The sequence below is a fragment of the Cariama cristata genome, unplaced genomic scaffold, assembly GCF_000690535.1.
Source record: "Cariama cristata isolate BGI_N322 unplaced genomic scaffold, ASM69053v1 scaffold15335, whole genome shotgun sequence".
In the NCBI taxonomy this organism is placed as follows: Eukaryota; Metazoa; Chordata; class Aves; order Cariamiformes; family Cariamidae; genus Cariama; species Cariama cristata.
The window spans coordinates 23,178-43,065 of record NW_009619371.1 but is presented as its reverse complement, the minus strand read 5'-3'; the positions used below and the strand labels follow the sequence as shown (position 1 = coordinate 43,065).

Genomic DNA, 19,888 nt, shown 5'->3' with positions numbered 1-19,888 from the left:
TCATGCCTAAATCCTTAGAAGCAACTTCAGGTGTCAGCGTTTCAGAATATATTTTATACAAGACAAGACACCGGATGGTGTTCTGTTTTGATGGAGTACCACATAATCATTTTGCTATTTTAAAATCTTAATACTTACTTAGTAAAGGTGGGGTTTCTGTTGGGGGTTTTTGTTTTATTTTGTTTTTTAAAACTGGATGTTGAAGTTTCCATTTTGTTCAACCTGGAGGATTAATTCCCCCTGATACTTTGATTTGTGACGATTGGTGGAGTCCTCTAACAGCAGATCCAGTGCTGGCATAGACTTCACTGTTGAGTCTTTCCACAGCGTGAAGGCCATGCACTCACTCAGAAGGCTTAAAAGCTCATAATATAAATTACAAGCAGTTAGAAGAATGTGACCTTGACACAATGTTGTGGGAACAAAATATTAGAGCAAATGAGCATCTTCTGGTTCTGCAGAGTGAAGGAATGGTGGATGGTAAGAGGCAAACTGTCTTACTTTGTAGATATGACAGCATCTAAGAATTTATTTTATTTATTTTTGGCAAGAAGGAAGGCAGCATTTTGGAACCAGTTAATCAGAAGTTTATTCATTGTTTGAAGATTTCCAAAGTTTTGTTATGTCAGAAGTTGAAATTAATAAACTGAGTTTCATGATGTTGTGCTGGACTTACAACAGATTCTTTAATACTGTATTTCTGCACCTTGGGTAACATGGATATCACATTCTTACATACATGTGTTTTCATGAATTTAACTTTTATATAGAAGTCTGTGTGTTGTACTTGTTAAATGTCCACTGTTTCAATTCTCTTTTTCCCTTAAACACAGCTGTTGGAGCTGTTTGACAGTGAAGACCCTCGAGAACGAGACTACCTAAAAACAGTCTTGCACAGAATTTATGGCAAGTTTCTGGGTCTTAGAGCATTTATCCGAAAACAGATTAATAATATTTTTCTACGGTAAGTTGTAGGAGAAGATACTTTTCACTTATTAACATTTTAGGAAACTGATATATTACTTATATTTAACTTTTCTTTTTTTAGATTTGTTTATGAAACTGAACACTTCAATGGCGTAGCTGAACTGTTGGAAATTTTAGGAAGGTAAATGAGTGTTCATTTACTATGTATCTCAAACTTCCCTTGTGGACACGTTAGTATAGTGTCGGATTTGGAAAAGGTTTTATTATAAGCCCTGTTTCTGAAAACAGATCTGTGCATATACTCGTCTTTAAGCCCATGTGCAAATCTCTGTTGCATCTTTGCCAAGAGTATGTAACTGGATGCGAATCACAGCCAAAAGTGTTGGATTGATTTTTGTGTGTGTGTGTTAAAATTTGTGTACTTCATCCTTGCATGCTGCAGAATTTTTTTTTTTTTTTTTGAGCACACTAACAGCGTGAATATGTTGAGTAAGTCTAATTCTGGTAAATTAATTACTCAAGAACACCTTGCTTACATGAATTTACGGACCGCATAGATGAGATCTTATCTGTTTGGCAGTAGGGTTGTGCAGCTGTTTATATGATTATTCCTAAGTTGGAGCTGAATTGCTACCTAGGTATGTACTGTACTGCTAAGATAAAGCAGGACAAAAATCAGCACCTGTTTACAAATTGCATGAGACTGCTATTTGTAAACAGGTGCTGACTGCTAAATTATTTTAATCTAGAAAGTGCTTGTTCAGACCTGAAGAATGTTTTCTGTGATGATAACACTAACAAGTATTTCTCTTCTAATTTCTAGTATTATCAATGGTTTTGCCTTACCCCTTAAGGCAGAGCATAAACAGTTTCTGGTGAAGGTGCTGATCCCTTTACATACTGTCAGGAGTTTATCACTCTTCCATGCACAGGTAGAAATTATAAAAATATTTTCTGCTCGGTTAGAATGATACTTCTTTTTTTAAGGTTTCTTTGGAAATTTAATTGCATATCACAGAAATGGTGGGGGGAAAGTTTTGAAATGTGGAAAAAATTCAGTAGGTTTTTTTAAATTAATGTGCTTTGTGTGATAAATATCTTGCTTCTGTTCTTATTAGATAATTAAAAGTGTAACATACATCTGTAATATTTTGGGGATTTTATTTAGTAGTTAAACTCTCTCTTTTGTTTTTCTTCTGTGCTATTTTCTCATTCTCATAAGTTTGCCTTTCCCATTCACTCTCCCAAGAGGATGTTTAGGTTTCCTTAACCTTGTGCTGTCAAGGCTCTTCTTCACCCTGGCAACTTTCTGAGTACTAATACCCACATTTTTGCATGATCTTTAACATTCTGCCTCACAGATTTCTTAATACTGTGTTTATGCTCTCTCATATCTTTTTATACATTCAGTTTTCATGACATAGTTCTTCCTGTGATAAGTGATACCTGTTGCCTTTCTCTCTGATTTTCAGATAGTGCAGTCTTTCTTATGCTGATAAAACTGTGCTTTCTAAATATGTTATTCCAGGTTTTAGCTGTCTCAGCTTGTCTTGCAAGACTTTTCATGATTTTGCCAATGTATAAAATGTGTAAAAAGATGCAGTTTCAGAGAGTAGCAGAAGCTTCAAAATATTGGTTGTATGACCGTATTTAGAATCCCAAGTTGCTCTGATTTTTATCGTATATGCTAGTTTGTCACCCTAATTTTTTTCTAATGTGTTTTGTTATTTCTTATGAACTGAACTTTGAGTGGATTTGCACAGTGCAAACTATGCATCTCAGTTTAAAATTGGATGCAATTTGAGAAAGCTATATAGCATCTTCCCTTGAGTCTCTCTTTTTAAAAAAATTGTTTCTTTGTAGTTTCTTTATAGAAATGTTCTAACTTAATTTTCTTAAATCTTTACCACTTCACAGCTGGCATATTGCATAGTACAGTTTCTGGAGAAGGACCCCTCACTCACAGAACCAGTAAATATTTCTTTTGTACTTTTTTTTTGCATCATAAACAACTTACCCTGTTGAAAGAAAAGTAAAAAAATCTTAACTTTTTTTTTCCTTCTAATTTAGGTCATTAGAGGTTTAATGAAATTCTGGCCAAAAACATGCAGTCAGAAAGAGGTAAGTGATATGCTAATATTAACAAAACATCAGAGTTCTTTTGTTCTACAATGTAATAGGCAAGGAATCTTTAGATATTTCCAGGTAGATAGCACATGCTGTGGTGGATCTTGGTATTAATTCTTGTAGGTGATTTTTCCATACTTGAATTCTGTTTTTTTGGACAATTTTGACTATGAAGAGAGAAGTTTGATAACCATGGTTTCTATTCACAAAATAAGCACTTGTTCTTCTGCAGAGAATTTCTTTTTGTTTTAGAAAGGAGAAAATAGACATAGTTAAGGATAGATTGGAAAACTTTGTTGGATTTGGAATTGTTTATATGTGAGGATAATATTTTTCCAGGGAGGACGAAAGATACTGTCTGGTGTTTACCTACTAAACATGTAAAAGATGCAGTTAGACCTTTGCGTTTTTTTTTCAAATTCTTGATGCAATTCTGATTTTCCCTCATGAGATTGTGTGACACAGCAAAACTGTTATTTTGAATATTGCTTCCAAAAATGAGGTAAAATTAAGAGACTTTCCTTAGTTAACAAAGTTTAAGCCTTGGCCATATTCTTTGTATGAGACTAGGTTTTCAGCATAGTTGTACTGGTACAATTCTGAATTTTGTTGTGAAGGACCACTTTAAGTACAGCATTTGCACACACTTGTCTTCCTCCTTTTAAGAGACTGAATCCAGAAGCTGCTAAAGGTAGACCCCATCACATTTTTTGAGAGAGGGTCTTGCTGAGCTAGTGAGGCTTCCGTTTCTCCCTGGAGTGGTAGAATGTGAGGGTTACGAGCATTTTGCTGATTGAGACGATTCAGGGGTTTTATATTCAATGCTTCCTTCCTTGTCTCTAGGTCATGTTCCTTGGAGAGCTGGAGGAAATCTTGGATGTAATCGAACCATCACAATTTGTCAAAATCCAGGAACCCTTGTTTAAACAAATTGCCAAGTGTGTCTCTAGCCCTCATTTTCAGGTCAGTGGTAGAGGTTATTGTTTGTATAGTAATGTATAGTCTCCACTTCAGACATAACACACCCCTCCAAATGTAAATATTATTTTATGTTATGTGGTTTTAAATACTTGTCTTCCGGTTTTCTGTGGAAGATGGTATGTTGCAGTGGAAGTTTAGTTCTGCGCTCCATGAATAACTTGTTAGAGATATCTGGGATTACAGCGTAGAACTTGCTGTCTTGAGCCACATAAGGCCTTAAACTGTATCCCAGCAGACTTTGAGCTGTTCTGACTGTAGGTGATGGGTACTCACCATATGGTCTTCGGACTGATAGACCACGTAAGATATATTTGCTCCCTTTTTTAGCACAGTATTGTGCAGCATTCTTGTTTTCCTACTTACGTCCTTGTGTAAGGACATGTCTGGTTAGAGGTGATAGAACCCATAGCCTGTTCTCCTCACGTTGCATACCGAGAAGAAGGGGAATGAATAGGATTTAAATTGAATCATATGTGAAGAGGATATAGGATTCATGGCCTGTAGTGTCTCTGTATTAAGCTAGGTGCTAGCTTTCCTGGCATAAAGGCAGATGTGGCTGTTTTTGGCTCTTCCTTGGACTGCACTTGTTTTTAGCATAATTTAGATCAATATTTTCCCTCCTACTCCCTCCCACCTGCTCCCCAAGTTAATTACTGTCAGTGGTACCTTCCCGACACTCAAGATCTCTCATCCCTTATTCAGCCCAGCTACTGGGCCTTTCTGTGTCCTTCCTCTGGTATCCCAGCACTGCTCTCTTCCTTCTGACTGCAGTCACAGGATTGAGGGAAAGGGGCAATGGGAAATGTGTCAGCTCTCCCTTCCCCTCCACAGCTGCAGCATTAATGCAGTATCTGCACCTAATCTTCAGTGGGTGACAACAGGAGAAAGAGAGAGGATGCTGTGGGGTCTGAATTATAGGATAAAAACTTAATTCCAGTAATGCATGTTATGCTGCTGATTAAAGTAGAGTTTTAATTCCAAAATTAATGATTCCTGTTAATTCATCTTTGTGAATTTTCTCTGTGATTTGTTTTTCCTTCTGAAAATTACAAAATTACAGGTATCTGAATTCGTGTTAATATTTTATTCCTTTGACTTAAAGGTGGCCGAAAGAGCACTGTATTATTGGAATAACGAATACATCATGAGTTTGATAGAGGAGAATTCAAATGTTATACTTCCTATCATGTTTTCCAGCCTTTATAGGATTTCTAAAGAACACTGGAATCCGTAAGTTTTTGCCGTTACACTTTACCTTATGATTTGACATACCACTGATAAACTTAGGGAATGTCTGCTGAAGGGTATCTGAATAGGAGGGATCCAAATTCCAAGCTGGCATGAGCAGGTGCAACTCTGTTAATGACAATATAAATAAACTTATACTTGAGCTTGTTTCAAAATGTTTTTTAATTATCTGGTACATGTACAAAAATCAGTACCTTATGGGATAAAAATAGACCTTCTCTCAAGTTGGAAGAAAGAGAAATTAGATGCCACATTGTTATTGAAGAAAAAGTGTTGCTCATCAGGCATTTCTCCAACACAGTTTTTTATAAACTAGTTAACATCTTAAGCCTAATTGTAAATTGTCTAGAATAGTATCTCTTGGCATTAATAAAACTTTATGAATGTATCATGGATGATACTGATACCTCTGGTAGACTTCTGGTACTGGCATTTTTCTAAATATCTATGAAGCATGTAGACATCAGTATATTCTTAGGTTGGGGTTTTTTTTCTAAATTTATTTAAATACAGCTGTTCTCTATTATGCACAGTAATAGAGCAGTTGCTTCATATTGACGTCCTGTTAATTCGGCTTTTTTTTTTTTAAACTGATGGCCTAGTAGAAAGTGTCTTAATAAAAAATACTAGTACAGTTAGATGCCATGTATTCTATACTTCAGTTGAAAAATTTTTCCAAGCCAGGATAGTTACCGTTTAGTAAACCTAGTATTTTTAATGAGCTATGTTCAAGTCCCAGTTGCTTTAAGACCTTACTGTAAAGTATTTGTAAGTTATTTAATCTTTCCAAACATTAGTCTTTTTGTTCTGTACCTAACCAAACCCTCAAGTTTATGTGCTTACATGATGAATCTAATGCTACTGGAAGGCTTCTGTAACTAACGCTGGTCACAAAAAGACACTTTCCATGACATAGTACTGCATTACCAGTCTCCAGCTTGCCCGTGCTCCTGCCCAACCTTTTATACTGTGCACTGGGATACTTCTGGTAATGAAAATATTCCAGTATCCCAGTTCGTTGTCATACCTGCAGGAATTTTGTACCTTTCACACACAAGCCAGGTTAAGATACATGTAAAATAAAGAAGGTATTTAAAGAATTTTTATATTTGTAAGAACATTTTTAAATGTAGGCAATAAAAATGAAAGTTTATTGAAAGAGGTGAATGATAGACAAGGGGGCGTGGGAAGTGGTACATAGTATGTCTGCTGTACAGATTATCCTCAAAGGTTCCTGGCGCCTGTAATGTTGATTCACTGCCTCCTGGCTGAAGAACTGTTTCTTAAGCAGCCCTGTGGCTGAATGCAACAACCATAGTAGTGGATCAGGAACTGGGATCTCTTGATTGATAATCTGCTCCAAATTCTTTGAAATTTTTTAGATTTGTGTCTTTCCCTTCTCCCTTTTCAGTTGCTTTGTTGTTTCTTTATTTTCAGCTCTGCCAGAAAGCAATTTTGACCTCTAGATAATCAAACTATTGGCAGACTCATCTTAAATTCTAGTATATTTTACATTAGTTATCCAGTCAGATGGTATAAAAGAGTAAACTGATTCTACCTTTTTTGAACCTTTGTGGGACAGAATGCCTTTGAAGCCTTTTTGAAATTACTATTATTATCCTGTATGAACAGATCATGCCTGTCATGTTTTATGCAATTAAGCAACTCAAATTCAAATAAGCAGTGATGTATTGGCTCTTGGGTAAGATCAGAAACAGCAATAAGCAACGTAGACAGAGGTTATAGAGAGATAGATATATAGATACTGTATATATTTTTATATATATTAAAAATAGATTTTTTTTAATATATATACACACATACACAGTTTTACACAGATACTGCAGCACTCATCTGAGGGATTTGTGGGTTTTTTTTAAGAGTTTTTTGCTGTACCAAAGCAAAAATGAATATGAAATTGTATGAGTACAAGGAAATCACGCTTGAAATACAGCCTTGTATTTTTCATAGATACACTGAATATTCAGCTTCATAGAAAAATCATAAGGAAATATGAATCACTCCCATTTTGTGTTTAAATTCTATTCCTTCTGCCAGCATTGATGATTTGAATCCCTGGAGTTGCATTCAGAATTACTCCACAGCATGAGGGAAGAATCTGTAGTTATATGTAATAGCTTTCTGTTGTTGCCTTTTACCCTAGAGTTTTGGTTTGTTCCATTTAAGTAGTCAGAAGAGACATGAAAGCTGGTTCTCACCTTTAAATATGTTAATCAAAAGTAGTTTCACTGAAATCAAAGAATTTACATTAACGTACTTGCAAGAGCAGAACTGGGCGCAGAAATGCCGGTAAGAGAAGACACTTTTATTTCACGTTTGATTTCACCTGAAACTAATAGACTCCCTTCTTTCTTTTTTAATGTTTCACAGGGCTATTGTGGCTTTAGTCTACAATGTGTTGAAGGCGTTTATGGAAATGAACAGCACCATGTTTGACGAGCTGACAGCCACTTACAAGTCAGATCGTCAGCGGTAACTTTTTAAAGCTTTTTTTGTCAGCTGTGCGTAAGGCCTGCTGTTTAGTTTTTCCCTTACAGTCAGATGCAGTTGTGTAATCTCACACATAATAGACACAATGCCTCATTTTTCCCCTTGCATGCTCTCTAGCCTTCTCCTTGCCAGATGTAAGATAATATCATGAACAGGTTGTTCTTTACCCCATATGAAATACAGTATCCATTGGGTTGCCTGGAAATCTGCATTCCTCATGGAATTCCTTTTGATTCCACATTCCGAAAGACTTAAATATATGAAGAACTTCAATAATAAAAGAAAAACAAGGGTTTATAGATAGCACTTTGCTTAAAGACTTCAAAAAAATTACACAGAGGTTTGGAAAGAGATGAGGGAAAACCCTAAGATTTTATTTTCCAAAATAGTGTTCATAGGCTAGATGTGGTCTTAAAGCAAAGAGGCATTTCTCAACCCTTTATTTGTTAGTCAGAAGTCTTGCTGTATGAGTCTTTTAGCATGCAGGATCCATTAGATACACCACTGATACGATCATTAGTTCCACCGTAGTAAAATGCTTTTTGTCTTTTCTCTTATTTTCCTTAATCTTCATTTTCCAATTATAGTGCAGCATTTTTTCTCAAAAGTTTCAGCTTATCCAAAGCGTCAGATGAAAAAAAAAAAAAAAGGGACCTTTAGGAAATCTGAACAGTTTACAACTTCATTTAGGTCGTACCTTTTCTGTGACTCAGGGTTCCCCCAAGCAAAGCAAAGGGTACTGTATGTTGTCAGACCTTGTTAAGTTAGTGTACTCCCTAAAGTCTCTTGGAGGCTGTGTTTTTTGAATTGTGTGACTGGAGTCACGCTGTCCTTTTGTTTTGTTTCATTGTTGTAAAATACAAAGTTTTATACACAAAAAAATCTACACACAACAGGTTAGTTCATTAATACAGAGTATTTTACTTTTAGAGATTTGAATATATATTGGAGCTAAGATGCCAGATCAATTCTGTATAGGTGTTGATAAATAAGACTGAATCTGCTAGTGCAATTGAGACAACACTGCACGATTTTCTAGCAGAAAAGGCAGAGAATCTTAGGACTGGTCATCTGTTCCAGCCATTTACCAAAGGAGCTCAGTGACTTAAATCAATTTGCGATTGCGCTTTTCCCCTTAAGATGAGGAACTCTGCTCTTAACAGGACCAGACACTGTAGTAGTATGTCCTGTGTCTGGATAATGGGTGAGGTTTATTGACTGAACAGCGCAAAGAATTTTTCTTGCTCCTATGTTGTATAGGTCAAATAGGTAAGTTGGATGAGGTGATCATCCTCTAACAGTTTTTTATGTAAGCAGGCACATATTTCATAATGATTAGAAGCTAGATATTGGTAAGTAGCCTGAAAATGTCAGGCTATTTTGCTTATATTTAATTTTAAATACTTTCTAGTGACAGTGGGCTTGTTTTATTTTTTTCTTTACTGTTCTTCAGGGATTTATCTGAAAGTTGTTTGTGTTTTTTCCTATGTTTAAAATACTCTTAGGAAATTAAAATTTCAAATAAATGACCCAGATGTTGGCATTTTGACTGAATCAAGATGTGTAGGAATGTTTCCAATACGCTGAAATATTTTCAAGAATTCTCTAATGTGACTGACAGAGAATCTGTATCTCTATAATTGTTAGATTTCCATTTAATTGGAACCTACAAGGTGATGTTATAGAAATTGAAAGCATTTTCTACCTTGCAATATCAAGGAGATTTATTCAAAGTAAGCTGTGGCAGAGACAGGAAATTTAGATAGCAAATAATGCAGGTAAACTATATATTAGTTTAGCTGTTTAATTTTATCAAATCAGCCATTGAAGTCTGTTGTTAAAGCAAATGCTGCATAGATCTTGTAGGCATTTGGTAAAGAAAAAGAGTAAATCACTGAACAAAAGGCCCGTCTCTAGCTTGAACTTTCCATTGGCCGGTACTTAAGCTGTATGAAAGCCACCAGTCAATGTAAGTAAGAACAGTGATTCTAAGAGAATAAGGGAATGCTTGTTCTAGAAGGTGGCTGTTATTTACAAGATTAAAAGCTACCTTGCTTAAATAAATAAATATGAAAATAATTAAATGGAAGTTAGTCCTGAAACATTAGTTTTTATAATCATGATGTATTTGTTCCATAATAAAAGTCCACTGCATTTTTTCTTCTGCATTACAAATTAGTGTCTATGAACTCTGTCACTTTGTTCAGCTTATCTTCTATGTTCTTTTCGTACTGCTTTGTTTAGTGATATTTACGCAAGTAACTAAAAAAAAAAAAGAAAAATGCTTTAAAAATTTAAATATATGTTAGCAAAATTGCAGTTGTGCTCAACAAAATTAGTGCTACTAATTAATGTCAACTATTTTTTTTTAAACATAAATATTCTACAATCTTCTCTCTTGCTAACTCTTTGTTTTATTTAATCTGTCAGTGAGAAGAAGAAAGAGAAAGAGCGTGAAGAACTGTGGAAAAAACTGGAGGATTTGGAATTAAAGAGAGGTCTTAGACGTGATGGAATAATTCCAACTTAACAAAAAAAAACAAAACAGCATTATTAACCTGTGGAGTCACACATTTATGTAGTAGAAGATGGAGCAACAGTTTTCTGTATTGTGCAACTTTACAGTAGATTTCACATTTGTTTCATTATTACAACAGCACTGTATATACCTGTCTCTAAGTAAAGGAAAAAAATAAGGACTTTAATCCAAAGTTTGGACAGCAGGTGGACTTCTCAGAACTTTGCAAACATAATCATTGTTTTAACCCTTCTTTAAAACCAGTCTTCAAAGATCTGTTAATGAAAATTGCGATGTCAAATTCCATTGTCAGGACCTGTTCCTTATTTATCGTTAGCAGAGAGTATAATACAACTTTCAAATGTGAACAATCTTAAAATTTAGCTTGTCTTTCTGCTAAACTGTTAAGTGTATTTATAGTAAAAGAGAAAAAGACTGTCATTTCCTTATGAGTTTGTGTAACATCCTCCTTCTCTGGATAACTTTACTGTAATTTGACTTTTTTTCCTTTTGCACATCTTCATAAGTTGAATGTCCATTCAGATCAGGGCCATGAAAAACGTAAGTCCTGAATAAAAGTTTTGTTTACTGGTGTGAGCATTTTTTAGTACCAGGCCGTCTCTGGTGCTTCCTTAATTTGAACATTAGGAGTTAAAAAACAAGTAGGTGATAAACATAGTAGGAAAGGGAGCTTTGGATTCATGCACCTATTTATAGCAAATCCAAATTCACGTCCACAATCCTTTAAAAATGGGCCGTGGTAACACCCTAGACTTCAGTACCTAACCAGTATTAGTGATACAACATTGGACACACATGCCGGAGTTGTTTTAGAAATACTAATTGCTAAATTATTACAGTATGTTTTTATTGGACCATTTCAAAAGAATAAAGACAAACGCTAAACAGTGCAAGCATGAAATTGATCTCCAGTGGTCATGGATCTAATTGGAAATTGAGTTGTGATAGCAATTTGGACTGTTTGGAGTTGTTGCCTTACTTTTTAATATGTATTTATAAAGTGTTCCAGCAAAAGAGGATGTAGCCTCTGAGAAACATACTATAGTGTTTTTGTGGTTCTAGTACTATTACTCATCACAGTACCAGCCCTATGGTCTTAGCTGGAAAGGATTCTGGATAATATACTTCTGCATTCTCATCTGGATGCTCATTCCTAACTACTGTATTTGTTACCAAAAGTGGTTCTACAAATGCTACTGAAAAAAATTCTGGAAATCCTAATGTTCTGAGTATTAATAATAAAGTTTAAAATGCTTTTATATCAAAGGTGCATTGTGACCAAATTGTTTAAAACAAAAGAAAAAAAAATATTACAAAAACAAAGAAGAGGGCTGTATTATAAGTATACATTATTGGCTATCTGCTTTGTATTTGAAAGTGGAATCTTACATCTTTGGTAGGTAAAATGCTGATAAGACTTATGTACAGTATATATTTAGCTAATGCAGTTGCATTATTATATACCGAAAGGTATGTGTTTCAGGATTTTTCTCCAGGATGCTTTTGAACTGTTATAGACATATGACAACAGTGAATTGATAATCCTAAACCATCAATCCAGCAGTATTTACAGTATAGAACTGAATTGGTGTTCATGAGTCTTTGTGATAGTTGCAAACATGAATTTATGACCTGTTGCCATTGATAGAAATACAGTATAAATACAAGCTTGTATATTTTTCTTCCTACCACTTAAATATACAGTAGGATTTGAAGTTTTCTTGTTTTCAGGCATGGAAAAGAGGTAAAAAAGAATTCCCTCCTAGACTACTGACTGTTTCAGGATTATCAGGTCACAGTTTGTACTGCTGGGTCTGCGCACACAAATGTTGTAAACTCAATGATTATGTAAAAACTTGACACTGTTAATTCTGGAAAGAAAAGTGGAACTAGTCATATGCAACACCAAACACACCATGGTTTAATGGGATTAATATGAGCTTCTTTTAAGAACACTGACTGGGACGCAATGTAAATTAGGCAGTTACTGTCATAGTTGAAACATTTTATTTTAAAGTGCTGAAGCAAAGGTGCAAGCTGAAATACTGAAGATTAAATAAATTTATAACAAATCATGTCCCTTAGCCCATTGATTTTGACAGTCTTTTATTTCTGTTACCAAAAAAATATTTGCTAGTGTTTTCTGTGTGAAATGATCATGCTTTATGAGAGGGTGGACTTAAACTCATGCTCAAAGATTATGTTCAAGTGTGAAAAACTGAGACAGAATGGAGGAAAAAAGATTAATGTTTTCCACCTAGTGGAGTAAAACACAACAATGTGAAATTAGAAAAAGCACCTTGTCCTGTTACTTAGAGTTTAGGTGAGTGTTGTTTGTTCATAACTATTTTTGGTTTTGACATGACATTCTGGTATTGATCATACAAAACTGATGAGAACCTGATGGGTTGCAATATTTTGTTACCTCTGATGTTACCTCTGATGTGGGGATAGTGGGGAGTATCTAAAGTTTATAGATGATTTATCACTTCCAAGAAGGAATGTTTCTTTAAAGTGGATGAGACGATGTGATATTAGTCACTTGACTCTAAAATGCTGATACGACACTAGGTTGCACTGTGCGATGTACGTGAAGAAGCACTTGCCACAATGATACGACCGTATCCCCGGGAACCACTGTTTGCCGCAATCCAAATACGATGTCCTGCTGCTCTGCAGAGCTCCCATTGGTATCAATTGGAGTTGTAGGCAAAGAAGAAGGCAGCATATGGGCCCAAGTGTGATCAGTGCGTCTATTTAATTATGCTTTCGTTTGCTATTTTTGTTCCAGAAACTACCTTTATTTGTGTAAATGTTTTTATTAACTGCTCGTACAGCAGTTGTTGGGTGGTCGCTCATGTCCTGTACCATATTGGTTTCAGGAGAAAGGAATGAATGCTCTCTGATGAAAGGAAAGAGCTGCATTTTCAATACTAGGGCATTGTGTCAGGTCATGGGGATGTAACAACTGTAAAAGTGAAGTTCCTCTCATATACTTTCAATTGAGCACACATTGCTTTCTTCATCTTGCAAGTCTCACTGACTGTTTTCCTTACATTGCTTTTGAGTGTTTTTTGTCTCTCTTCCAAAGGCTGGAATGCTTTAAATAAAAGTATTCTTATGCCATTGGAGCATTCACTAGCAGGATTACAGTAAATTTAATCCTGGTTTTGTTAGCATAAATAAAAGGATTTAATTTATTTTTTTAATCTCTTCCTATATATGGAAAAATCGACAGTGTTAGAGCCAAGAATTGCTTGAGTAAGAAATGCAGCAGCTGTACTTACATTTTATGTGCATAAGTACAGCCTCAGGCTCTCTCACTCTATGGAAAGGAAAATCTATTAGGAGTTTTCATTGAAAACCTCTTCATTGTTTTGTGAGGCGGGGAAAAGACTAGATTCTTCTACCCGCAAGTAAAACTGATTTAGTTCTGTATTGGAAAACAAAGATGGCCTTTTCTCTTAATTGTGTAACAATACCATCCCAAAGCAGTTGCCCTAAAACAAAACAAAGTTGACAATGCTCAAGATTGAAGAATGTTTTTATTTACATGTGGCTTTTTTATTTTGGCTCACCTGCTTCCCCTAGCAGCTCTGGAGTGAGCCATGAATTAGTTTTTCTAGTTGGTATGTGCAGCGGATTTTGTATAGCCCAGTTTTTCATTTTGAAGTCTATGAAACGGTGTCTTGAAACAGAATGGAACTAACTTTGATTGAAAACTTATCCAAGTGTTGCTTCCCATCCACAGAAGCACACACTTTTTATCATGACCTCTCTGAATACAAGTTTTTGTTATTTGGGTCACTTACTGTAAATATGTTGTATTCATAACCTCATGTAACGATGAGGAGTTTTCAAATATAAATAGTACCGATACATTTCTTGTTGTTGTCCTATTTTTGATTGTAGTATAGCGAATGACCTGTCATGCTTTTTGTTTCAAGGTTAGCATTAGATTCATAGATCTTAATATTTTAGCATTTCATTGTTTAAGCAGGAGAGGGCAGCAAAAGTTCATTTTTCCCCATAGGAATGCTCTGGTCCATTACTGTTTTTAAACTTAGATGCATTTAACTATCTGTGGGTAGTGGGGGAAAAATGAAACATTTTTTATATATATTAAAAGGTGCATATGAAAATATATAGACTGGTCCAACCAGACTGTGAAAATGTCTTCTACTCTACATCGAAGTAGTAATAAAAGAAAAATATCTTCCACCTCTGGATAAAGTACAAGCAGGTCTTAAGCTCTTGGATTCAAATGTCATTCTTTGGAAATAGTTTACTTTCTTAAAAATGGTATCAAAGAAACTCAAACTCAATGGTGCTCCCAGCTATAATTGTGTAATCTTCCTCTTTTGCACATGCTCAAGAGGCTCTGTACCGTGGGTGCATCTAAATAAAGAAGCAATGAAGTGTTTTCCAGGTGCTTGGCTTTTTTTTCCATCTCCTCCTGTCTAAACTTCATGTACCTTTTCGACAGTGAACTTCCAGTGATCAAATATCCATTTGCATGTATTAAATGTAAGAACACTTGTCTGAGAAAAAACAAACAAACAATGAGGTGGCAATGTAAGTTTCTGCCAGAATTATTACTTACCTAAAATAGTAAATGCTCCGTTTTCACGAAGTTTGGGTTTTTTTAAAGGTCCTCTTATCATGATGAGCATCCTTATACTGCACGCAACCATGCCTGTGAGGGAGGCTGAGCAGCAAATACGGAAAAGAGGCATTAGAACCCCATTTTTCTTTATAAACCCTTTGAGCCTTACACTTTGCAGCTGGTGAAGGAACTTACTCTTTTTTATAGCATCGTTCTACTGTTTCAGTCCTCGTGCTACTCTGCCTTGCAGTTTGGAAGCGAAGAGAAAGGCTTAATACAGTTACGTATACAGGGAACACCCTCTGGAGAGCCACGGATAGAGCCTGGTAAGGGGCAGTGCTGGTGAACGGCCTTAGCAGAAGTGCATTAGATGTATGGGTGCTGTAATAAAACCAGAGACAAGATGTATTAAACATCTACTACCAATTTTAAAATACCACTTTCCTATGTGAATTATTCCAGTAGTCCAATTCTTGAAAATTCTTGCCATTTTGATTTTTTTTCCAAATTAAATTTTCAGCAGTTGGATCTTGTGTGCCTTTGTTAGAAGAGCTCATTATCACAAATCTCTTTAAATACTTGTAAGACCATACTCAGATCACTTAGCAACCTCATGTCTCTTTACTTTCTTATTTCAAGGCAAGTATTTTTTGAAGAAGTTAGAAAAAAAATGAGAACGCAGTAAGTTGGCCTTCAGGGTAGGATTTGTCTTCAGTACTTTCAAGTTAGAAAACAACCTTTAAAGGATTGGAATTAAAAACGTAAAGTCAGTTTCCCGCTTTAGGTAATGATAATTGCTTTGCTAATTTTTTGTCTTTGTCTTTCCTTCTCAGGAATGTTTTAGTTTTTCTCATATAATAGCAGAGCATGTAGTTTATCTTATATTAAGTTTGGACCACAGATCACAAGTCTGTGGCCTACAGACATAGTTTTGTGTTCAGGTAAAGGCTGCTCCCAAATCTGCGTTCAATTATTGCTTCAATGTACAGTAAAGCTTGGGTATTAAACTAGAAACTGATACAAGGTCTTGCATTATGAATTCAGAGCTATATATGGTTTTAAAGATTAAATGCTGAAATCAAAGTGAGTATCCTGAATTTGTTAGTCAATACCTTCAAAGTGTAGTAACCCACTGTGAGTAGTGACTGCAGGCTTTTCTGGAAGTCTCGATCAAATGAAAAATTGTCATACTGAAACTTTGTCTTTTACTATTTTTCTGATTTGGTTGGGTTCCCCCCCCTTCATTTTGTCTATTCAGTACTCCGCCCCCCCTCCCCGAAATCACTGAAGGTGTGAGAATTTAGGGATCACTCGGGAAGGATGGAAAACTTGCAATACAAAACACGTATTTGTTTAAATGTATTGCTGTATCGCTGGACAGTGGCTCGTACCTTTGGTACACACTTGAAAATGTCTGGGAACTTGTCTTCCATTATCCCTGAACCTGGAAACATCTTCCAAAAAAAGAATGAGAAAAGGATATTCTATGCAGCTTCTGAATCTTGTTTTCAAAATTCTTACCTTGTCACCACTTTGCTTGTGTACAGAGCCTCTGCACTTCACCGACAGAGAGTGCAGCAACCCAGGAGGTAATATTTATTTATACAGTATTTGTAGAGCATCTGGCTAGGAGAGCAGTGCACTGAGGGTATGTATGCCCACCTCCTATCCAAAGCAGAAGGAAGCTCAAGCATAATTGCCCTGAGAGCAAGGAAGGATTTTATGTACATTGAGTTTGTACGAGGATGTGTGCGGACCTCCAGCAAGAAAAGGCAGAGGTTACCTGCAAACCTTTTTGGAACTGAGCAGGCTTTGGTCAATTTTGAGTCTTTACCTTTTGGTGGAGCAGATGAGGTTTAGCTGTGTAAGCAAACTGGTCAAAGAGTCCAGCTCAATTTTGGGTATCTTTTAATATTAATTCTGCAAAATGTACTGAGTAGGACTGGAGCTTATGCTTATCTGTCATCCGTAAGACTGTGGTGACTCCCGTGCTTTTCTAGATATTACTTTGGCTATGTAGATTATGTGTGTAAGTGGAAAATCACTGTATACTTAACTATCTCGAACCACGACGGGCGTCTGCGTTACATAGTCTTCCATTTCAGGCATCTTGGAGGCAGCAGGCTAAAGTCTGCAGTTTGACAGATCTCAGAGTAAAATGAAACTTGGCAAAAACACACTCCTGATTTCTGGAGCAAGGAAATGTAGAACTCAGATGGTGGTAATTAGTTTATTAGCCCACAGACTATTTCACAAACACAAAGGGATATTATTGCTATTTGCTGTCCATGACACTCATCAGACAGTAATTGTCATGGTTAGTGATTGTGCACCAGATTTCAAACGTCAGTTCTGGCCAGACAAAATTACTCTCTGGGATACAAAGGAAGGAATATTTCCTACAGTAGTGCAATGCCCCGCGCCGTCTGCCTTTCTCCTCGTGCTGCTGAGTGATGCCAGCCTCCTGCGACGAGGCTCTGCAAACACAAGCGTGAAGGCTTGCAATGGACTGAATTTAAGGAAAATTTGTTCTATTCAAAATTGTTGTAAGGGGAACAGGATTGGTGATGATGGACCAGTAGGTATTTTAGCCTTATGCAAGCAAATGCCTCTCCCTGTGGTTAGCTAAAGAACTGGGATTTTTTTGAGAGGTCCTGTGGAGCAGTGTTCTCACCGGACCTCACAATGTAACTCTGCTTTAGCAGAAACTGTGTTGAAACTTTTTTTCAGATGCAATTCTGTTTCTGTAATGACCTTCAATCTATTAAATCCCCCTAAAATTTCCAATGTGAATCATTAAATGACCCCTCCCCTGCTTCAAATCCCATTGGTATCTATTTGATTATTCAGTGTTTGTTGCTAAAGTACTTTGAAAATGTTGAAATCTATAAATGTGCTCCAATATTTAGAAATGCTTCTGCAATAAATGCAACAGAACAGCTAAAGATATAGGAGATAAGGGCTTTGATTTGTCACCCTAACGTAAGATCACCCAGGGAATAATTGTTTTTCCTCCCCTTTTTCTTCCCCCACCTGGCCTATTTCTGTTTTCTCTTGCTGCAGAGCTAATTCTGCTGATGGTAAATTCGAGTATGTGCAACACAGAGGCCAAATGAGAGACAAAAGGAGCTGCTTTCAAGAGCTGTGCTTCCAGAGAAGGTCCATGTAAGTCCCCCTTGCAGCACAACCTTCAGTGCTCCTCCCTCAAGCCCTCCTCTATGCGTGGAAATCCACATCCAGTTATCCCCCAAAGCTCCTAGAGATGTCCTGCCTTAATTTAGGGGTCTCTCTGGTCAATATCAGCAAAGATCGGATCCTCTAATGCTGCGTAAGCCTTTTTGATTCTTCTGTCAATACGGACAGGCCAAGCAAGTATGCAAGAATTCTTGCTGGTTTGTAGGTGTTTGTCAGAATGTGGGAAAGCAGATGTGGCTGCTTGTCCTTTTTTTTTCTCTGAATTTTCATCTGGTTTTGTTGCAATGAGTGTGTTAGTAACGTTCTATGAAGTCCAAATGCACTTTAGTAACAAAGATCGAGCAGTTCCAGGAGCAGGACAGCTGCCGACGCTTGGCTTCCCATGTCTCTCCTGTACAGCTTCATAGGTACGGCTTGCAGGAGCCAAGTCTGAGGCACTGACTCCTCTGACACATGGATGAACTTAACTGGGACAGAAGCTGCGGAGAGGAGAACTGCCAGCAATCAGGTGCACGTGGCATGATAACACAGAATTTATTCTTGGGAAACTTTACCATAAAGGGATATTAGGCTCCTTGCCTGGATTAGGAGAAGTGCTATTCCAACAGCAGCCCCCTGGTTTTTATCAAGTGCTTCAGACTTGACCAAACCAAGAAGGGGCCCTAGCAGTCAAATGCAGGAGCACACTCTTGCAGCAGGTATCAGGTATGTATGTCTACCCTTTAGTTAATGAATTCAGTGCCTAAGAAAAGAGATTAACTAAATTAGTTAGACTGGTAAGACACATACCCACGCCCCTTTTTTTTTGCTCCCGTTTTAATCAAGCATAACTTATATCACTACTAAATCCACTATCGTTAAACTGCTTTCTCTTTTCCTATTCTAAATTACCAAACCAGTTTCAAATTGTTGGCAATGAAATGTATGCAGTATATAACTTCATGGAACAGCATCCAACCTATTATTGGGATTTGAAATCCAATAATTAAATGTAAATACTTGATTCATTGTCTAGGAAAACAGAACCTATAAGTAAACCATTTAAGTCATACTGGTTTGGTTTTTTTTTTTTTTGATCAGGCTTCAATTAGACACTGACGTAGAATATCCTGCTTTGGTTGCATCGTTATTGCAGCAGGGAGTGTGAGCATGAAATCCAGATCCTGCAGTAATAAATAACAACTCGATTTCCAATGCTTAAGCTGTCACTTCTGCATAAGCTTGGTTTCATGGGATGACTGTTTGACCAACCTTCATTCATTATGGTAGGATAGTTGCAAGGCAGAACTGGGATAAGTGTTATATCTCAGTGCTTTATTGAAAAGGATAGAAACAGAAAAATCAGATGAAAGGGAAGCATTTCCCTTACAACAGTCTTTTTCGGTAGCCAGGATTTGCAAAATACAGGTAAGGCTTAGGAACAGTGATTTCAATCTTGCTGTGGAAATACTAGCAGTCAGTTAAAATTGTGTGACCTTGCTTCCATACTGGCTTGTCTCTGTCTGTGCTGCCTGACTTGGCAGTGGTTGAAGTCCCCAAAACACAGCTTTGAAATGTATTTTCCTTTACTGTAACCTTGAATAGTTTTCCATGTGTTTGAGTTCTACCATTCCTGTCCATTATCCTCATCTGTTTGTTCATGCTAATACATTTTAGAAGTAATGCCTTACTGTCTGGAAATGTCTTTTTGCAGAGTTGGGGTGTTTATCTTTTTGCCTGCAAAAAGAGGACTGGGCAGGTGAGAGGAGGAGAAG

At 36.6% G+C, this 19,888-nt stretch overlaps 1 protein-coding gene across 2 annotated transcripts in view; it reads left to right on the top strand.

The window, feature by feature from the left end:
• PPP2R5E (protein phosphatase 2, regulatory subunit B', epsilon isoform) overlaps positions 1-11,599 on the top strand; it is a 72,086-nt gene extending 60,487 nt beyond the window's left edge. The window contains exons 5-13 of one of the 2 annotated variants that reach the window (XM_009701240.1): positions 834-964; positions 1,049-1,108; positions 1,751-1,859; positions 2,845-2,898; positions 2,998-3,048; positions 3,898-4,017; positions 5,138-5,265; positions 7,675-7,761; positions 10,225-11,599. In XM_009701240.1, the coding sequence (XP_009699542.1) occupies positions 834-964; positions 1,049-1,108; positions 1,751-1,859; positions 2,845-2,898; positions 2,998-3,048; positions 3,898-4,017; positions 5,138-5,265; positions 7,675-7,761; positions 10,225-10,324 (840 nt within the window). In that variant the 3' untranslated portion in view covers positions 10,325-11,599. Of the gene's footprint in view, positions 1-833; positions 965-1,048; positions 1,109-1,750; positions 1,860-2,844; positions 2,899-2,997; positions 3,049-3,897; positions 4,018-5,137; positions 5,266-7,674; positions 7,777-10,224 lie in introns of both variants that reach the window. The other variant, XM_009701239.1, reaches the window with a different exon arrangement.
• Positions 11,600-19,888: the final 8,289 nt, after the last annotated feature.